This window comes from Camelus bactrianus, chromosome 35 (assembly GCF_048773025.1).
Source record: "Camelus bactrianus isolate YW-2024 breed Bactrian camel chromosome 35, ASM4877302v1, whole genome shotgun sequence".
Classification (NCBI taxonomy): domain Eukaryota; kingdom Metazoa; phylum Chordata; class Mammalia; order Artiodactyla; family Camelidae; genus Camelus; species Camelus bactrianus.
Window position 1 is genome coordinate 24,428,596 of NC_133573.1, and position 18,846 is coordinate 24,447,441.

General features: G+C 36.2%; 1 protein-coding gene across 2 annotated transcripts in view; it reads left to right on the plus strand.

Annotated features, from left to right (window-relative positions):
* Positions 1-18,846, plus strand: part of LOC141576051 (regulator of nonsense transcripts 2-like) — a 77,360-nt gene that overhangs the window by 51,429 nt on the left and 7,085 nt on the right. For both annotated transcript variants that reach the window (XM_074358409.1, XM_074358410.1), the window contains 5 exons: positions 3,097-3,236; positions 8,191-8,295; positions 8,601-8,699; positions 12,148-12,315; positions 18,399-18,540. In XM_074358409.1, coding sequence (XP_074214510.1) covers positions 3,097-3,236; positions 8,191-8,295; positions 8,601-8,699; positions 12,148-12,315; positions 18,399-18,540 — 654 coding nt within the window. The remainder of the gene's footprint in view (positions 1-3,096; positions 3,237-8,190; positions 8,296-8,600; positions 8,700-12,147; positions 12,316-18,398; positions 18,541-18,846) is intronic.

The window sequence follows — 18,846 nt, forward strand, 5'->3', positions numbered from 1 at the left end:
TGTTTGCAGTTTTATAACTGGATTTTTTTTCTATTTAATAAAATTTTTTCCTGACATGATGCATTTTTCTAAATCTTTTTTAAAAAACTGGCTATATTCTTTTGTATAAATGTGTTAGTTCTGTTGTTTGACACTTAGGTTATTCCAATTTTGCATCACTAAAAATAACGTTATGGTGATATTTTTTGTGTATCTTGGTTTTCTCAGGATAGATGGAATTACTGGCTCTAAGACATTCTCTTTAAATTTAAGAACAAAGCCAAAATGATAATAGGCAATGTAATTTAACTCTAGTTTGGAGGCTCTAGATTATATTATAATATAAGGAACAAAACTGGGGGAATAGAAGTGAAAAAAGAAGTCATATGAATAAATTACATTTTAAAGCAGAAGAGTGTATTTCATAAATTAGAAATAAAATCAGTAGAATAAAAGGCTCAGAATTTGCCCCAGTTAAATCCAAAGCAATGTAGTATATGATGAAATAGGAATCTTAATAACAGGATGAGGGCAACAGGTTAGCATTTCGAGGGAAGTTGATATACAGCCACATCTTACATCATCAAACTCCAGATGGAGAAAAGAGTTAAATATTTATTGTTTGCAAGTTAAAAGTGTATCTAATCATCAAATATTTGAAGAGGCGTTAATTTTCCTAAATTTTAAAACGGTAGAAGAAAGCACACATACGTAGGCTGATTTGGGTGTTTAAAACTTTTGTACAGTGGAAAAAAATAACCAGAATTGAAGTGAAAACACTTTCTGTGCCAGGATATTTTCACTTGCATAAAGAGCACAGACCAATTGGTCATAAATAGAACACCCAATAGATAAGTGAACATGACATAATCAGATGAGGGAGGACGGGAAGACTTGGTATTTTTATTGAGTATTGGCTGTCTGCCAAAATTAAAGTGGCAGGTAATGTTGCTCATATTTGACAGGTGAATTATGTAAAGCCCGAATTAAAACACTGGGTTAACCGATCGAACTAGAATTCAAAGACTGTGCTCTTTCTCACTATGAAGTATGTGGGGGAAATAGTCAAAATTTCTAGTGAACAGAGAAATGTAAATAAAAGCTATCTGAAAGGAAGTATGACAATTGTTACTCTGTCTGTTATGAGTAGGAAAACCGAGGCACCAAGCAGCTCAAAATCAAGAGAACGGTAATTGATTTTGGTCTCCAAGGACACTTCATTCTGAAACACATTTTAAATATTTTATTGTCTGGATTTTGCATGTTGTTAACCCTCTATCCTTTATATGTACATTTTTATCTGCATTGTTTATTTCAGATTGACACTGTCCCAGAGGTCAGCAAGTGAATGGTTTATTATACAGTTTAGCAAATGCAAAATATATAAACTGTTTTTGAAACTAACTTGCAATGCACATGAAAGTGTGTTAGAAATAGTATGTATTTTCCTTACAAATTAGAAGTATGGCTATCAAAATAGAGCTACTTATCCATCAGTTCTTCCTATGATACATATTTTTAAGTGGCTGTAAAAAAGGGTATAGTGATATATTAGGCCACGTGAGTTTATCAGCACTGTGGTATTTTTATTGAGAATGCTTAGATATGTACGATCCTGACTTTAAGTAAATTTTTTGCCTTTGATAATGTGAATAACAGCCCAATATTTTGCTTCTGAAAACCTGTATTAAAAAATATAGTAAGTTAATGGAGTCTCAATCTGAGATAGCAGCTTTTCTCCTCAGTATTATTTTCCTTTTAAAATAGATCTCTCTGAGCTTCATTCATCTTTTCTCATTTTTTTTAAATCTCCAAACTTAAACGTACCTATTTTAATCACTCTGCGTCTGTATTTTTGTCGGTTCTTAATTGCTTAGACTTAAGACACTAGAGTCATTTTTTGCTTTTGTTGGTTGTGTTAGTTATTCAGACTTTCTGGGCTTCAGTATACCTCATAAAAATCAAAGGGGTAATAAGTCACATCATCACTAAAATTTCTGTCTGCTCTAATTGTCTAAGATTCTATAAATAAACAAGTATTTACTAAACACCTACTGTGTATTTATCAATATATGGCCTCTAGTAAGTTCTGAATATTTAAAAGAAGTTTTGTGTTCTCAAGGGTCTTACAACCTGATGTAACGTGTATTGAAATCATTAGAAAAACGATTACATGGTGTATCCTTAAGTGTAAACTGTAATCAGTTCTCCAAGCGCTCAGGAGCAAGTAGGAGAAAAAGTAATACTCAGTGAGTTTGTGCAGGAGGTAAAACTGAAGTTCAAGATTGTATACGATTTGAAAGTGCATATTGAAGGATATTCTATATTGAGAAGTGTATTGAGCAAGATCCCAAGATTAGTGTGCTTTATGACAGGGAAGAGTCTGACCCAGCTACAGGACAAGGCTTAGGCTTAGGGAGTGTAGGGGAAAGTCGGATCAGATGAGGCCATGTTATGTGCATCTTGAAAGTGGGAGAGTAGCTTGGAATTCGTGGTGATAAAGAATTGACTCGGCAGTGAAATGTGGATGAACGAGGGGAGGTGGAAGCAGGTGCTAGTCGGGGAGTTCCGTTTGGAGGAAAACGCTGTTACTGAAGGAAGGAAGAAGATCTGGGGTGACACAGCTGCTCGTCTGCCTCCTTCCCTCGGTCTTAATTTGCAGACATTCAAATTGACAGCCAAATGTGATTTCTCCATTAAAGTGACATAACGATGTCTTTGAGTTTTTAGAGATTGTTGAAATAGCATTTGATAAAAGGTGTGACCAGGGCTTCGTTTTATTTATGTGGCTGAGGCTGCACATTAAGTGCTGCTACTGTTCGCCTTCGTACATCTGAGACTGAGGTAAACAATTTGAAGCTCTGAGAAAAGAAAAACTTTTTTATTTAGTGGTTAAGAAATGTATCAGTGCTCCTTTGTTGAAATGAAGGTCTACCTATGTAGTTTTTAGAATATTTCTCAAAATAGTTTTGAATTCTGTTATTTTATTATTCTGAGAACATGGCTGTTGAGTTTTCTTACTTAATATGTACTTTAAATGACTTGGTATAATAGTCACTGTGGAAAACTTGCCTTTGTCTTTTTTTTTTTAATGTATTTTTCCATTTTCTCCTCAAGGCCTAGTAAATGACAAAGACTCAAAAGACTCTATGCCAGAAGGAGAAAATCTTGAAGAGGATGAAGAAGAAGAAGAAGGAGGAGCTGAAACAGAAGAACAATCTGGAAATGAAAGTGAAGTCAATGAACCAGAAGAAGAGGTGATGACTTTTATTTATAGCAGATCGGTACTTGTGTACAAGTGCTCTGATTCTATGAGCCAAGGTTTTCTTTAATGTATAAAATAAGATCTCTCCCTTAGTTTTATTAGAGTAAATATAACTACTAGTATAGGCCTATTATAAAACCCTGATTAATTAAGAGGTTTTTTAAATAAGAAAATGCTGATCATAGGATTTTTAAAAAATTACTATTATTATTATTATTTTCCCCTTGGGTAGAAGGTAATTAGATTTTTTTTTTCTTTCTTTCTTTTAACAGAGGTACTGGGGATTGAACCCAGGACCTCATGCATGCTAAGCATACGGTCTACCACTGAGCTATTCCCTACCCCCAAATTACTACTATTAAGACCTTTTTTTAGAGCAGCTTTAGATTCACTGCAAAATTGAGGGGAAGATGCAGAGATTTCCCGTATACCGCCTGTTCCTCCTCAGTCACACAGCCTGTCCCCCATTATCAGCATCCCCCACCAAAGTGATGCATTTGTTACAGTTGATGAACCTACCTTGTAATCACCCAGAATCCCTCGTTTATATTACAGTTTACTCTTGGTGGTGCCGTGTATGGGTTTACCTAAATGTACGATGACATATATTCATCATTATAGTTAGGATTTCTATTTAATAAGCAATTTGAAGAAAACATTGATCTGCTGTGTATCTTAATACCACTTTAGAATTTGGATTTTTTAATTTACATGTTTTATGAAAAAATTACTGATTAGATATTAATCACTTTATTTTTCCCAAATCTAATGGCATATGAATTCTGAAAATCATGTACCGTAATCATTGATGAGCCCTTTTGTTTTTACAACTCTGCTGGGCTAAACCATGTGAAATGACTCTTCTACCATTTTGGACCTACCAGAAAGTCATTTTCACATGGTTCAACCTAATAGTTTTAATTCTTTCCCTTTTTCTTCTACACCTACTTAAAAGTTCCATCTAAAATAATAGTACCTAGAATTTGCTTCATACTCTGGAAGTAGGCTGGGAAATGAGTTAGGGATATAGAAGAAACTGTAAACTGGCCCTGAGCTAATAATTGTTCAGTTGTGTAATAGGGAAGTAAGGATTCGTTATGCTGTTCTATCTACATTTATATATATATTTAAATTAGACAATTAAGAAAGTAAAAAGCAGGATGAATAAGAACAGCAATAAAATACTAACGAATATGAAATTTAAACCGTGGAATTAGCACTTTTTCACTTGTTTAAGTGTAAGCTTATAATTATGATTTTATGTGTATGGTATTTTTGTGTTCCTTGAGTGCTTAAAGCATTTAGGAAAGTGTGATTTTAATTAAGTATTGAAAAAGTTTAAATTGGTAGTCAATATTTAAATGTTTTGGGAAAACTGAATTTTAACTTTTTAAGTTTTGATTTATTTGAGTAAATAGAATGTAAATAGAGAATGTGGGTTGTTTAATGTATAAAGGAATGTTAATTACTGAAGGCATTCATAAGATAGATTCATAAAGTGGATTTTTAAAAAGCTTCATTTAGAATGAAAGGAAAATGACCCATAATTTAAGGTAATTTAAAATTTCTACAGTTAAAAGTAAAAATCCTTAAATCTTTGTTTCTTTCAGCCCTGAAGTTCTGTAGCTGTTAATGAACATTTCATGTGATTTGACTACACAGCAAATAGCATTATTGTTAATTAAAAACGAAGGATCATGGGGGAGAGGGTATAGCTCAAGTGGTAGAGTGCATGCGAGATCCTGGGTTCAATCCCCAATAGTACCTCCATTAAAAAAACAAATTAAATATAAGTAAATAAACCTAACTACCTTCCTCCCCACCCCCCCAAAAAACTAAAAAAAAGCCCACAAACAAATGATTGTGTAACAGGCAACATAAACAATAATGTATGACTTTTATAATAGGCTAGCATTTGTAGACAGTAGAAATAGATGCACTTTTATGTTATTATTTTGCTACCATTTTTTTCCCAGTTTTATTGATATGATTGATATAACATTGTATTAAAGGTGTACATACAATGATTTGATACATAGTTTATATATATGATATGTATATAGAAATGACTAACATAAGTTTAGTTAACATCCATCAACTCACATAGTTGCAAGTGCTTTTTTCTTGTGATGAGAACTTTTAATATCTACTGTTTTAGCAAATTTCAAAAATATAATACAGTATTGCCAGCACTGTCTCTTTCCAATTGGAGAATCCCCCTAAAGTAGACAAATAAATTGGTAAGAATTTAGAACTGGAATATGTTTTTACAAATTGACTTCTGTGTAATAGAAGGACATTATTATATTGCTTTTTAAAAAAAGAGGTTGTCATAGAAACATTCAATTATACAATTTAAATTGGCTTAATAAGTATTTTATAACAACAAAAGGAAATGAGAGTATTTCCATTTTGCATTTTTAGACTAATTTTATGGCTGTCTTTGGAATTCACTATTGCATTAATTAGATAAACAGAATCTAATAAATGACCTCAGTAAATTTGACATTAAAGAATGACTCAATTTCCTATAAATTTCTCATTTGAGTAATTGCTGTGTATTGTTTTTTCCTTTAAATGCGTTTTTTCCCTTTTCAAAAGTGAACTTTATAATTTTAAGATTGTTATCATCTAAAACTATTTCTTACTTTCCTAATTGCAAAATGAATATTATACACAATACATGTGTGTTTGCTAAGTGGAAAAACAAAACGTTCAGTAGGAAGCCTCACGAGCCTTGTCTGGGCGGTTTAATTTAAAGGAATGAAGTTGGAATAGTTGACTCTCCCGCTGGAGACCACCGTTTCCCATGACTGCTCTCCAAATACGGAGAGGAGAAAATTCTTAGAGAGAAGATGGGTTGATGATAATGTAGTAAGAGCAGGGTAGGTAGTTCTATAAATACCGCAGCTGAGAAAGAGCAGGGCTAAAGTGGAACTCTCCAGAAACATTGTGCTCTTTTATCTTGGTCCTCAACTCTTTCAAGCTCCACTTGTGAAGTTACTCTTAGCACCTGACAACTAGAATATTTTCTCCTCAGTATCAGCTATGTAAGTTAAAGGTAGCTTTAAAGACGAAGTAAGTGTTCTTCTGCCAAAATTCTAAATTTCCACAGGATTTATACAACTTAACAGAAAATACAAGATGTATTATTGTCAAAGCAAAATAGTTATTTATTGAGCATGATCACTGTATTCATATTTCATTTCACATGTATTCATTTCTCTTAGCACCCTATGAGTTAGGTGAGGAATAAGGCACAGGTAGGTTAATAATTAGCCCCAGGTCCCAGCGAGCCAACATTTGAACTTGGACAGTTAGACTTGTGCTGTGCTCCCTTCCTGCTTTCCTTAGCTCAGACTGTGTGGTCCATTGACTTCCTTACCCCGCAGGTTATAATGACCGTGTGCTGTGAGGTTAGGACAATGAGATTCTTGTTCAGCATTTTAATTTCAAAAGTTAATCCATTTTATTTTGCCTGAGCAATATAAAAAATAAAGGGTGAGGGAGAAAGTTAATGCATTTTAGCTTAGTTTTTGAAAAGGAAGAATCTCTTAAGTATTAAGAGAGGGTTAATTTTTTTCTGGGGCCAATTTAAGAGCATTTCTATTGCAAATTTAGTTTTGAATTAGTGCCTTCTTAGCACAGCAGGCAGCGTGTCAGTCTCATAATTTTGAATTATAGAGTTATGTCAAGAAAAGTTTATGCATTTGAAAAAAAAGAAGTTAATGCATTTCTGTACTTTCCCCAAATATTTCCACTTTAGAAATTCTAAAAGTTTTCATTGTCCATATAGTAAGTGGTAATACACTGTTTGGATTTTTGAAATTAATTGCTATATATAGTAAAACTTTTATCAAATTTTAAATCATTTATTTTCTCTTAGGAATTATTTCTCGTTCACTTTGCTTGGCATATGAGAAGCATCTGGGTTTAGTGTAGTCTTTTTTTTTTTTTTAACTTATGAAACAAAGTGGGAGTGAGTCGTGTTGGAAGGATACTCAGATGGAATGCTGCTGTGTGGCTGTGGTTTTTTTGTTTTTGTTCTTAATCTCTTTGCAAATTGATTGGGGTTCTTCCTAATCTTCAGTTGGAGATTTTTCTTGTTTCCTGAGAAGCAGCTTCATAGCTTGTACTGCTATAAACTTCCCTCTTAGAACCGCTTTTGCTGCGCCCCAGAGGTTTTGAATGGTTGTGTTTTCATTTTCATTTGTCCCAAAGTATTTTTTGATTTCCTTTCCCCAGTCTCTGGTTTGAAAAGGGATTTTGGCTAATAGAAGATGTTGGGGGATGGCCATGAGGGGATGGGGAAAGTCGTACTTGAAAGCAACCAGTAAGGGAGATCAGAATGTCTAGCTCTTCCTGACAAAGCATGTGTCCATGGGCAAGTCACTCAACTTCTCTGAGCCTTAAGTTTTTTCACATATGAAAATGAGGTCAGTAAAGCTTACCCTTCCTTCTTCAGAATTGGGTAGAGCCAACAAAATTATGTGAGAGCACCTTCCGAACTGAGGGGCTTTATATAACATAGTGCTTTATAAGATGTTGTGTCATTGCCTTCAAATGGTAATGGTGTTAAATTTGAACTATTTATCACTTTTCATTGCAGGGTTAGGTGGGTATTGAAGAACTGCTATGAGAAAACCAGTCTTGAGTTAGTTGGGGAGGGGAAAATACAAAATGTTCAGGAAAGTCATTCCTTGTGGAATTTAAGGAAGAGTTTCTGCAAAGGATCTTCGTATTATTAGGTCAGTGGAAGATAGCGAAATGGGTTTTCGGCTGCTGGTGTGTAGTAAGTGGTCCCGGCTGACTTTGCCCTACCGGTCTAGGCAGACTGCATGGAAGACTGAAACTTGAGAATAATGGACAATTATACAGAAGTTTTAACATCTTTTTAGTAACATCTTTCAAAATGTTTTAATGTTTTGAATGTTGAACAATTTCAGGAGGGTTCTGATAATGACGACGATGAAGGAGAGGAAGAAGAGGAAGAGAACACAGATTACCTCACGGATTCAAACAAGGAGAATGAAACTGATGAAGAAAATACTGTACGTATGGCTGAAAATTCGGTTTTTGAAACTGCTTCGTTTTCATAGTATTTCGATTTTAGTCACAGAAGCTTTGGTTTTTGTGATTATTGAAATAATATTTCTTTGGAGATTCATTTTCAGTATGTTTTCCTAAGTGCTTTTATTAACAAGTTCTTTGAATATTTAATAATGTTCTATATTTTGTTCACTCATTGCTTGAGTTATGTTGAACAAGTTATCAATACAGAAGGCTCTGCCATACAGAACACTATTAAAGTTAGAATTTCTGGTCTGAATTCTCGTTTCTGTTTTGTTTTAATAAGGAGGTAATGATTAAAGGAGGTGGACTTAAACATGTACCTTGCGTAGAAGATGAGGACTTCATTCAAGCTCTGGATAAAATGATGCTAGAAAATCTTCAGGTATTAAATGTTGCTCTGTTCCAAAGTACTCAGTACACAATATTGCAGCACATTTGATTCTGGTTAGAGGGTCTCTACTATCTAGGTATTTGCCTCTGTGGCAGCTTTTTCCTGATTCAGACACTTTGCAGTTGCCAGTACTTCTTGCATCCCACACCCTGATGTGCATGTTTCTTTAAACTAGAGTGAGGGGAAAATGTAGTAAGTTTAAGACTTGAAACAGAGTAATTTCACTGTATCAGCCTCCACCTTTTCTCTCTCAGGTCATAATCCTGTTTCTAAGAACCCTTACTTGCAGTTTGTTTACAAGTCAAACTACAGAAGATAAATATTTGGGGAAATTTAATTTGGTAAATTTTTAAGCTTGGTTTATAATTTGAATAACTTGTACATAAATTCTCGAGGATGATTGGTTATGTGATGTTTAAAAAATGTTGCTTAATGGTTCCTGATACTAAGATACTAGATTTTATAAAAAGCCCCATCTTCCCAGTGATTCAATAATTACATTTTGTTATAGTTAAAACTAAAATTCCATGGGCTGTGTACTTCTGCCCCGTACATAGCTGCTGTTACGCCCTGTGGTGACTGGAGAAGAGTGCCTTTGCTGAAACGGTGGGCGAAAGCCCCACGGAGGGGCTCAGTGGTAAACTGCGGAAAGGGGGGAAGTGAAAACGCCAGACACAGGTTGAGCTGACTCTTGAGAAGTTTTACTAGAAAGGGAAGAGAAATGGGGTGCAGCTAGAGAAGTCATAGTGAAGACTGGAGGGTTGTTTTTAAGATAGAACCTAGGTATTATGGTGTATATGCCAGTGGAGTAATTCTTCGGAGAAGAAATACTGGATTTTACTTTCATTGATGCTACCAAGGCCAAAAGCTATGATAATGTACAGATTAGCATTACAGTTGTATTAGGCCAATTTGCATCTTCCTCCATACATGAAAATTTCTTCATACATCTAGAAAGCTCTTAATTTATGAAATAAATCTTATCATACAGGAGCACAAGTCATCAAATAAAACATGATCATTGTAATCCCTTTGAAGAGGTAATCAACCGTTTACTTCTTAAAGAACTGTTTCCTGTCAGCGGGGAGTCCAAAATAGACCTAGAACATGGCAGTTTAATCATGATGAAGTTAACATTTCAAATCAGTTGAGGGAAACTGCATTATTCAACAAATGGCCAATGAAAATAAAGCTGGATTTCTATTTTATTTCCACACCAGAATAAATTGCAAATCTATCAGAAAATCTTAGTAAGTGTGAAGACCGTTGAGCCCGGCATTAAGCCTTTACATTTCTCTTCACACAGTGCTGTCACATACTGTTGGTATCCCCATGTTGCAGTTAAAGAAGCAGGCTTGGAAAGACAAAAAGCTTGCTCAAGGTGGAAGGCTAGCGAGCGGTGCAGTCTCTTATCAACCATTTGTGGTACATTGCTTTCCAGCACAGAATGCCGTAAAAACCTTATAGAAATAACAGGCCAGGAAAAAAATACCTACAGCCTGCACAGCACAGAGTTAAATATCTGTACTGTACCACAGAGATTTTACACACTAAGGAGAAAGATGAGTGACTCAGTTTGTTGCTGTTGGACAGAGCGATCACAGCCTGCTAACATTCACTGAGAAGCAAACAGCTGGGCCTTTATCAAATCATCAGATCTTCAGATTTAAAAAATGGCAGTACCCATTGTGGTTAAGTGTGGGTAAATGTTTTGTAAATGTAAACCAGTGCAGCCTTTTTTAGAGAGAAATTTAGTAAGCCTGTCAGATGGGCGTGCCATTTGATTAAAAATGCACCCTTAATAATACTTTGTCAAGTGCATGAAGTTAAATATATCACAGAGCTGTTACATTGTAGTAGAAAAAAGCTGTCTATCAATAGAGGAGCAATTAAATAAATAAGGACACACCCTTATAATTAGCTCTGTATATTGTGAACTAGATTCCCAAGATACAGAATCAAAAAGAAGAAAAGCATATATGTTTAGTATAGAACAGTGTGCATCGTGGCTGCTCGTATTTGTATGTGTATATTGTATATGTTTATATGTGAATATATGCAAGACAGTCTGAAAGGAGGTGACCCACTGTTAATAGTTGTTGCATCTTGGAGTCGGCAGAGGGAGGCAGCTGGAGGGATTGATATGGACACACTTAATAGTATATTTTTGTGTTAAAATAATTTTTGAAAATAATGTTAATTTTGTAATCAGAAAGATAATTTACAAATCAAGATTTGTTTAACATGATTCTTTCAAATTTGAAGCAAAATGTCTTAGTAAATCTTATGAACCTGGGAGAACTTCAGGTAAATTCTAGCAAGTTGGAACTGAGAAATCAAAAACAATAAAACCTTACACTTTTATTACCATTTTGCTTGATTTGCAAGACTCGCAAATATGGAACCTATATCAAAAGACTGTTTAAATAGTAGTAAAGCAATTTTAACACCTGCATGGCCTTTCAGCATTACCTGCTTGGCTTTGGAGAGTCATGTTCAGCCCTTGTCTCACTTGTACTTCATTCATCAGACTGGAGCATTATTTGAGGGTCCCTGACTGCGTCCTTGCTTTTGCACCTGTCTTCCCCCGCCTAAATCCCCTCCACATCCCCCGAGCTGCTCTTTTACCATCTGCTTGGAAGAAGTCAGCTGAAGTCTTTGATATCCTCAGGTGTCCCAGCTTCACTCAGCCTTTCGTGAAATCTCAGCACCCACCCACTCTCAAACAGGCCCACGCAGCCCTCCATCCCCAGCACACATTATACATACCTCAGATGGCGCATAATTATTATTTCTCTCCCTTACTGAACAAGTTGATGACTCCTTGAGGGTAGAAACTATCTTTTAATACTATTATCTCCAAGCCTAACACACAGTAAGTCATTGGTGAAGGTTTGTTCAAATAATCGGTTGATAGATCCAGTGTGAATGTTAAAAATAATTGATATCAGCAAGCAGGAAGCTCATCTGAACATCAGTAGATTCCATTCACTGTTAAATGTGAATTGAGCACCTGCTGCGTGTGAAGCACTGCTGACCGAGAACATCAGGGAGAGTGTATACAGTCATCACCCCACCAGTCAGGTGGGGGCTTCTCACAGACGAGCAGGCAGTCGTGGCCCTAGGTAATTATGAAGGGAGATGTGTGCTGTGAGTGTGAATGAAAGGGCACAGTGCGTTCGGGGAGCGGGAATGTCATAGAGCCCACAGCACTGTGTGTGTGTTCTTGGGAGAGGCTGGAGCGACAAACAGGAGCCACATCCCATTGTCCTTCCGAGGCACGTGTAAGGATCTGGAGGTGGGGACGCCTGCAGTTTCAGAAAGATTACGCTGGCTCTGATGATTGTTCTAAAGTACAACACTGAATGGATTGTTTGCAATTTACACGTATCCACAGGTACTTGGAATATTTACATTCTTTTTCATTTCTGTCTTTAAGCAACGAAGTGGTGAATCTGTTAAAGTGCACCAACTCGATGTTGCCATTCCCCTGCATCTCAAAAGCCAGCTGAGGAAAGGGACCCCACTCAGTGGTGGGGAGGGAGAGACAGAGTCTGCAGACACGATGCCGTTTGTCATGTTAACCAGAAAAGGCAATAAGCAGCAGGTAAGAATCTGTCTGCTTAATGGATTGTTAGTTTCAAGTATAAGTAGGAACTTTGTTTTGTAAGTTCTGAGTTATCTTTTGCTTATAAGAAGGAAAGACTTGGAAGCATTTAAAGCATTCAGTGGTAGAAATAATTTTATCTGTTAGGAGTATAGAAGATACATCTTGACTTCTATCGAATGGATATTTTTTAATGGAAAGGACATTTAAAATTTAAATTCATCTGTCTTTGTTAGGATGTATAAATAAATACCTTGACTTTCAGCTGGAAGGTTTCATAAGCTCAGGGTGGGAAAGGAAAGGAGGGTGCTCGCAGATAATCTCAAGGAAATGCTCACTTGCCAAAATTTCTCTTGAAAAAAATCATTGTTTCCTGACCCCTGATCCTTTTCCATTGTCCTTAAACCACCTCTTTCTTCTTTCCCTTACCTTATAGATGGCCCTCAAAATCATTTTCCCAGTTACTAAGCTATGTCTCTGATTCATACATTCACTCATCAAATATTGAGTGTCTGCTATGTGTCAAATACCTGCCTAGGTGTGAGGCTACAGTGATGAACAAGACAAAGCCCCTGCCCTCGTGATCCAACCCCCAGCTCAGGGAGAAAGATGAACATAATGTACGTGCAGATAGCGAAATGTGCTCTAAACACAACAGAGCCCTGCTCTCGGACACAGCTCCAGGATACATCATATATTATCAGTTCTGTAAAAAAGATGCTCACACTTTAATATTTCTGAAATTAAGCTGCCTCTTAGAGTTGATGGTATCTTGGTATAATCGACAAGCCTTTTTTTCCTGTTAGTGGTATATAAAATAATGGTGCATCTTATAATGAAGAGAATGTTTAGTGTGTGAACTAGAGTGGCTACCACAGCTTGTGAACAAGCTCAATACCTGGCTCCCACATTCATCCAAGTAGTCATTTGACAGGTGCTTTTATTGTTCACTTGCTATATACCAGGCACGGTTCCACCAGCAGAACATACAGCAGTCAGCCGCACCTCTCCTCTCTTGGGAGCTAATTCTAGTATTAGGAGGCAGACGTAGGGAAATACATAATGTCAGATTGGGGACAATGCTGTGAAGGACAGTCAGGTGAGTCGGGAGGGTAGAAAGAGACTGGGGTGGGGAGGCTGTTGTGGGTGAGTGGTCAGGGGAGGCCTGGCCTCAGGAGTCCTCTGTGAGGGGAGGGATATTGTGTTCCCTCCCTGCCGGTACAACCTCAAAGAGATGATGCCTACCTTAATTTTTTACCTTTGCTTTTGCCAGGTAATTTCTTTTTACTCGAAGGATCAGAGTTGTCCAGTATGCCATTATTTTGCTATAGTGCAAGTAAAGCTTCAGCTATGAAAACTGTATACCAGTTAGAATCATGGAGTGGAGGGCTGGGGAGAAGGCTCTACGTTCTGACTCATGTTGACATAGTTAACTCTGACTTAGATCCAGAGTACTGCTGTCCTTTTCAGACACTGTCTTCGTAATTCCTTTTCAGTCAACGTGCCTTTCCTCCATCCCAGACTCCAAGGTTATCAAGTTTTTAGGACAAGACAGTTCCACTCTCTCTCACCCTCAGGCCAGAGTTGAGCCCTGGCATTTTCCCTCTCCTCCCAGTCCCTAGAAAAATTAGGTTTTGGGTTTTGTTTTTGTTTTTGTTTTTTAAGTTAAGATCCTAAACTTGGTGATGGGGTGAGAGCTTTGTAAAACTGTTCTCTTCAGAGCACCTGAAACTGTACTTGGTTATTAAAAGTACATTTTCAACTCATAAACATTACTTGGAATTTTGGGAAATGTTCAGTTTTAAGAACATTATTTGAAGAAAAATCACTGGTATTTTGTGGTCTGAAAAAGAAAGTGTATTTTGTTCTGATTTTTATTTCATTATTTGACTTTTGGGTGTTGTCCCTTCTGGTACAACGGTTTTTCTAGAAATGTGAAGTGTGTAGCTTTATAGGAATTTTTAGTTCTTAAGTGAAAGATCTCTTTGTGCACCGTATTTGTGCCCAGAAATAACCTTCTTCTGTACTCAGTAGGAAAATAAAAATTTACGCCAATGAAGTATTTGAAAAGAAAGGATAATACTGTTGATAATTTTTCTAGATTTAAGTATCATTTAAATCTAGATTTAAATGAATTTGAATAATGAAATAAAATGTTTTGATTATTAGAGCAAAAGTTTTAATGTAGTGGAACTATTAGGTAATGTTTTAAAAAGCTTTTTGATTGTTTTAAGCTAATGCACAATATATTTGTTACAATTTAATACTAGTTAACAACTCATTTTTTGGAATTAATACTTACGAAGTGGTTTGTTTCACATATCTTTTGACTGCAGTAGTTGATACTTACCTATCATAGTAACTTGGGATTATATGTATGTATATACATACATATTTTTTATCAGTTTCAGTTTGTTACAAAGTAGCTTTAAAATACAACTGAAATCACCTTTATTGCCATTATTGTGTTCTAGGAAATCTAGTATGAGTGACTTCAATCTTTTTGTCATTTAATTTGCTATAAGACAGTGCCTCTCTTTTTTGAAGTATCTTAGCAGCTTTACGATTAAGGCACCTGGTGAAGAAATTCATCAAGAATTCATCCCTTTTGCTCTCTGTATTTATTCATTACTGTCTCTTTTCTATTGTTTTTAAGTGTATAATACTTGAGAACTTTTCCTTTTGTAAAACTTGTCTCAGGGCATAAGATGTGTTTTTGTTTCTCTTTTTTCTTTATAATCATTTCCCCTCAGAAGATCTAGAACTTTCTAAAAAAAAATTATTAGTCTTGTAAACGAATGAATAAAAACCTACGTTTTCCACATTTTAATCAGATCATCATGGAATTTGCTTTATAATTTTTAATCCTGTTTCATTAGTATGATCAGTACCATTGCCATTAGGCTTGCCATTACTAAACATGAAGGACATTTCAGGTGTCGTGATCAGAGGAAGGGGAGGAAGCGGCCATCCTGTTTTACTGCTGAGTGTGTTAATGTGGTGACAGACAGAGCATCTTAAAATTGCAGCTTGTGACTTCCTGGTGATGAGGAAATTATGTACCTCCACTTCTTACCCGGCTGCTTTGCTTGAGTATTTTGTAAAACAGTAGTATGTCACTCCCTCTGCATTTGCATATATTTACAGCTATTTGAAACCAGTCAGTAAAACCAGTGAGAGGAAAACCAGCCAGCTGAGCAAGAGCTTTATAACGTTGGGGCCTGTGATTCACATTAAGAAATTCAGACTTCCACTTTTTTTTTTTTTTTACCCTTAGCATCACAGATAGTCATCTTATTTGATACTAGGAACAGAGAACGACTTTAGCTGCCTTCTCAAAGCCTTAGGTATTTCAATTGAGACTGAAGATTTCAGTATTGCCCAGAACACCTACCTGTAATAAAATAATAAAGCAATTGTGATATTAATAATAACAGCTAAAATTTACTGAGCTCTTACTGTACTTCAGAGATTGTTCTTTTATATGTACTCATATCTTTAAAATTAATGTATTAATTTATATAGCCATGTCTTTGTTGATTTAAACTGACAGGTTAAATGTTACTTCGAGTATCTGTAACTTGGATATACCTGCTAGACTCCACAGTTACTCCTCTAGGGAAAGATGAGAAAATTGCTTCAAGTCCTCATTCTGGAAATTGTTCTCATAGTTGTGGTCTTTCTCTCTCGAACTTTCATCTCTGTCTCTGGTGTCATATGATTTGACCCAGCTCTGTTCCCAGGGCCTGTTGAATGGAGCTCTTCTCTGCTGCTAGTTTGGTAGCAGCTGCGTTTGGAAGCGCAGGTGCAGCAGAGTGCTTGCTGCGTGGCCGGCCCTGGAAGTGAGGGATTGCGGTACGAGTTACTGTGACGTTTCGCAGTGACTGCTGCTTGAGAAGAGTGACTTTATGGTGAAGTTTTTGTTTCACGTGTTAGATACATGTGTCTGAGCTGAACTTTTTCATTTAGTTATTTTTGTGTGTGTCTTCCTGAATTTTGAAAAACAAATGAAAATGTTTATTGCAGGAAGTGATGACCATTGTATTTAACTTTGTTTCACTTGTTTTTGTTAGTAGAAATAGAAACAGTTGGGGCAAGCCTCATTCCTGATACAAATTACTGCAGAGGCCTGAGGACAGGTGTACAGAGTAGTTAAGGATTTCAATTTCTGTCTGTTGGTTGTTAATCTCATTCTTGCAAAGAAGGTGATTTTTCAAAAACTGACTTTTGATTCTATTTTGCTAAATGAAATAGTTTTATTTTCACAACGTATAGGAAGTAATGAGGGAGACTGTGAGTCTGGATGTCAATAAATTATTTACATGCATTACTAGTAGGTAATATTTATGAAATACCTAATACCTGCTAGGCACTGACCTGTGTACTTTACATATTTTATCTTGTCTAATTCTCACAACAGCCCTAAAGTTAGTATTGATATCCTCATTTTACAGATGAGAAAAATAGTGTTCTTAAGTGATTTGCTGGTCAGACCAGTAAATGATAGGGCTAAGGAATAAACTTAGTCTGTCTGACTACAAAAACCCATGTTCTTAACATCTTTGCAGCACTGCCTAGCAAGTATATATTTTATGAAAGAACGGATTGTGGAAAGGAAACTTGGGGAAGGGGCAGGAAAAAAAGAACATAGAATTCACGTGAAAGAAGAAAAAATTGACAATCATCAGACCACATACCCTAGAATTTAGAAATAAATAGCCCACAGCCAGCAGTTTTTAAAGGAGATGTGGTTCAGGAGGATGAGAAAGTGCTTTGTTAAAAGGCTGTGTTCAGAGACTTAAGAACAGGAAAGGGCACAGTTTGTGGAGAGAGTATGGAAAAAGCAACTATTTACTTTCCTTTTTATCAAGAAGAAAGATTTTAGCCTGAAAGGATAAATTAACAATTGGGTAAAATTAGATAGTATTAAAAGAGATTCATCTGCTTTAAATAAGTCACAGTCTTCAGGCATAAGCAAATTACATCCTCAAGGACTGAAAGGACCTGTGTGTAATTGCAGATCAATTGTCATTAAACTCAGAAAAGTCCTACAGAATAGGACAGCAGTCAAAAGATTCATAGTCGTCAAATTTTTTGTTTTTCAAGACCAGGGAAAAAATACATTCTGAAAACTCTATATTCCAGGAAACTTGATGTCAACTTTAAGCATAGTTCTAGATTGAGTTTTAAGACAGGTAATTTTAGTCATTAGGAAAATGAAAATTAAAACCAAAATGGATATATTAACTATATACTCACTAGAATGCCTAAAATTGAAAAGACTGACCATATCAATATCAAGTGTTGGCAAGGGTGTGAAGGAACTGGAATTCTCATATACTGCTAGTGGAATGCAAACTCCTGGAAAACAGTTCAGCAGTTTCTTAACCAATAAAACACATCAGATAGTCCCACCTTTTCCGTGCCTAGCATTTTTTCATTTAAGCAAAATGAAAACACACGTCCACACAGACAATTGTACATGATTTATGACTGTATTCGTAAACCTCAAAACTAGATGCACCCTGAATGCTACCAACAAGTGGTCGGGTAAACAGATTGTGGTGTATTCACTCAGGGGGCTCTTCTCTTTCCCAGCATCACGGCTGTCTTTAGTAAGATGAAGGTCTGTTAATCCTGAAGGTGGACTAGGTTTGTTCTGTATGGTTCAGAAGGGCAGAACTGGTTCCAGAGGGTAGAAATGAAAGGGTGCAGATTACAGCTTGCTGTATAAAAGCCTTTCTGACAATTACCCATATATAATAGGGTCTACACAATGGAAAATGATCCCCTGTTGCTTAGATGTGTGCTACCAGACAGGGCAGGAAAGAGGAGCGTCTGCTTTCCGTGGAGGTTGAACTTGGCCTTCCACTTCCCATCCAGCCCTGATAGGTTTGTCTCTTGTAGAGTAACACTGTTATGTTTATGTCCTTAGACCATCTTTATTGACTTACTAGGAAAGGAAAGATGATTATTTTCCTAAACTTGTTTAAATCTACTTAACTATTTTACTTGAAATCTACTTTTTTCCCTCTTGATTTTCTCAAGCCATTTGTGACTTCTTTGTCATTTTTTTTTCTCAGTTTAAGATCCTTAATGTACCCATGTCTTCCCAACTTGCTGCAAATCACTGGAACCAGCAACAGGCAGAGCAAGAAGAGAGGATGAGAATGAAAAAGCTCACGCTAGATATCAACGAACGGCAAGAACAAGAAGATTATCAAGGTATCAGCTCGTTTCCAGGACGGAAGTGGGAAATCGCGAAGCCCCTTGGGCTTTTAGAACATAGAATGTCAAAGGTGTTGTTCTCCACCTTTTCACGTCGTGTTTGTATGTATTTAGCCTGAGAGGCTGATTGTTTTTTACATTCCATTCTTCTCTCACTTACTTGTAAAAGAACACTAGTGGAATTTTCATCACATTTTGCTAACTCCATAATTCAGTTAGATTCCATCCTGTTAGAGCCATGTTTGCAGGTGACATAAAGACCAATTTTTAGTTGCCTCGTGTTGCCAGTCAACTGTGAACAAA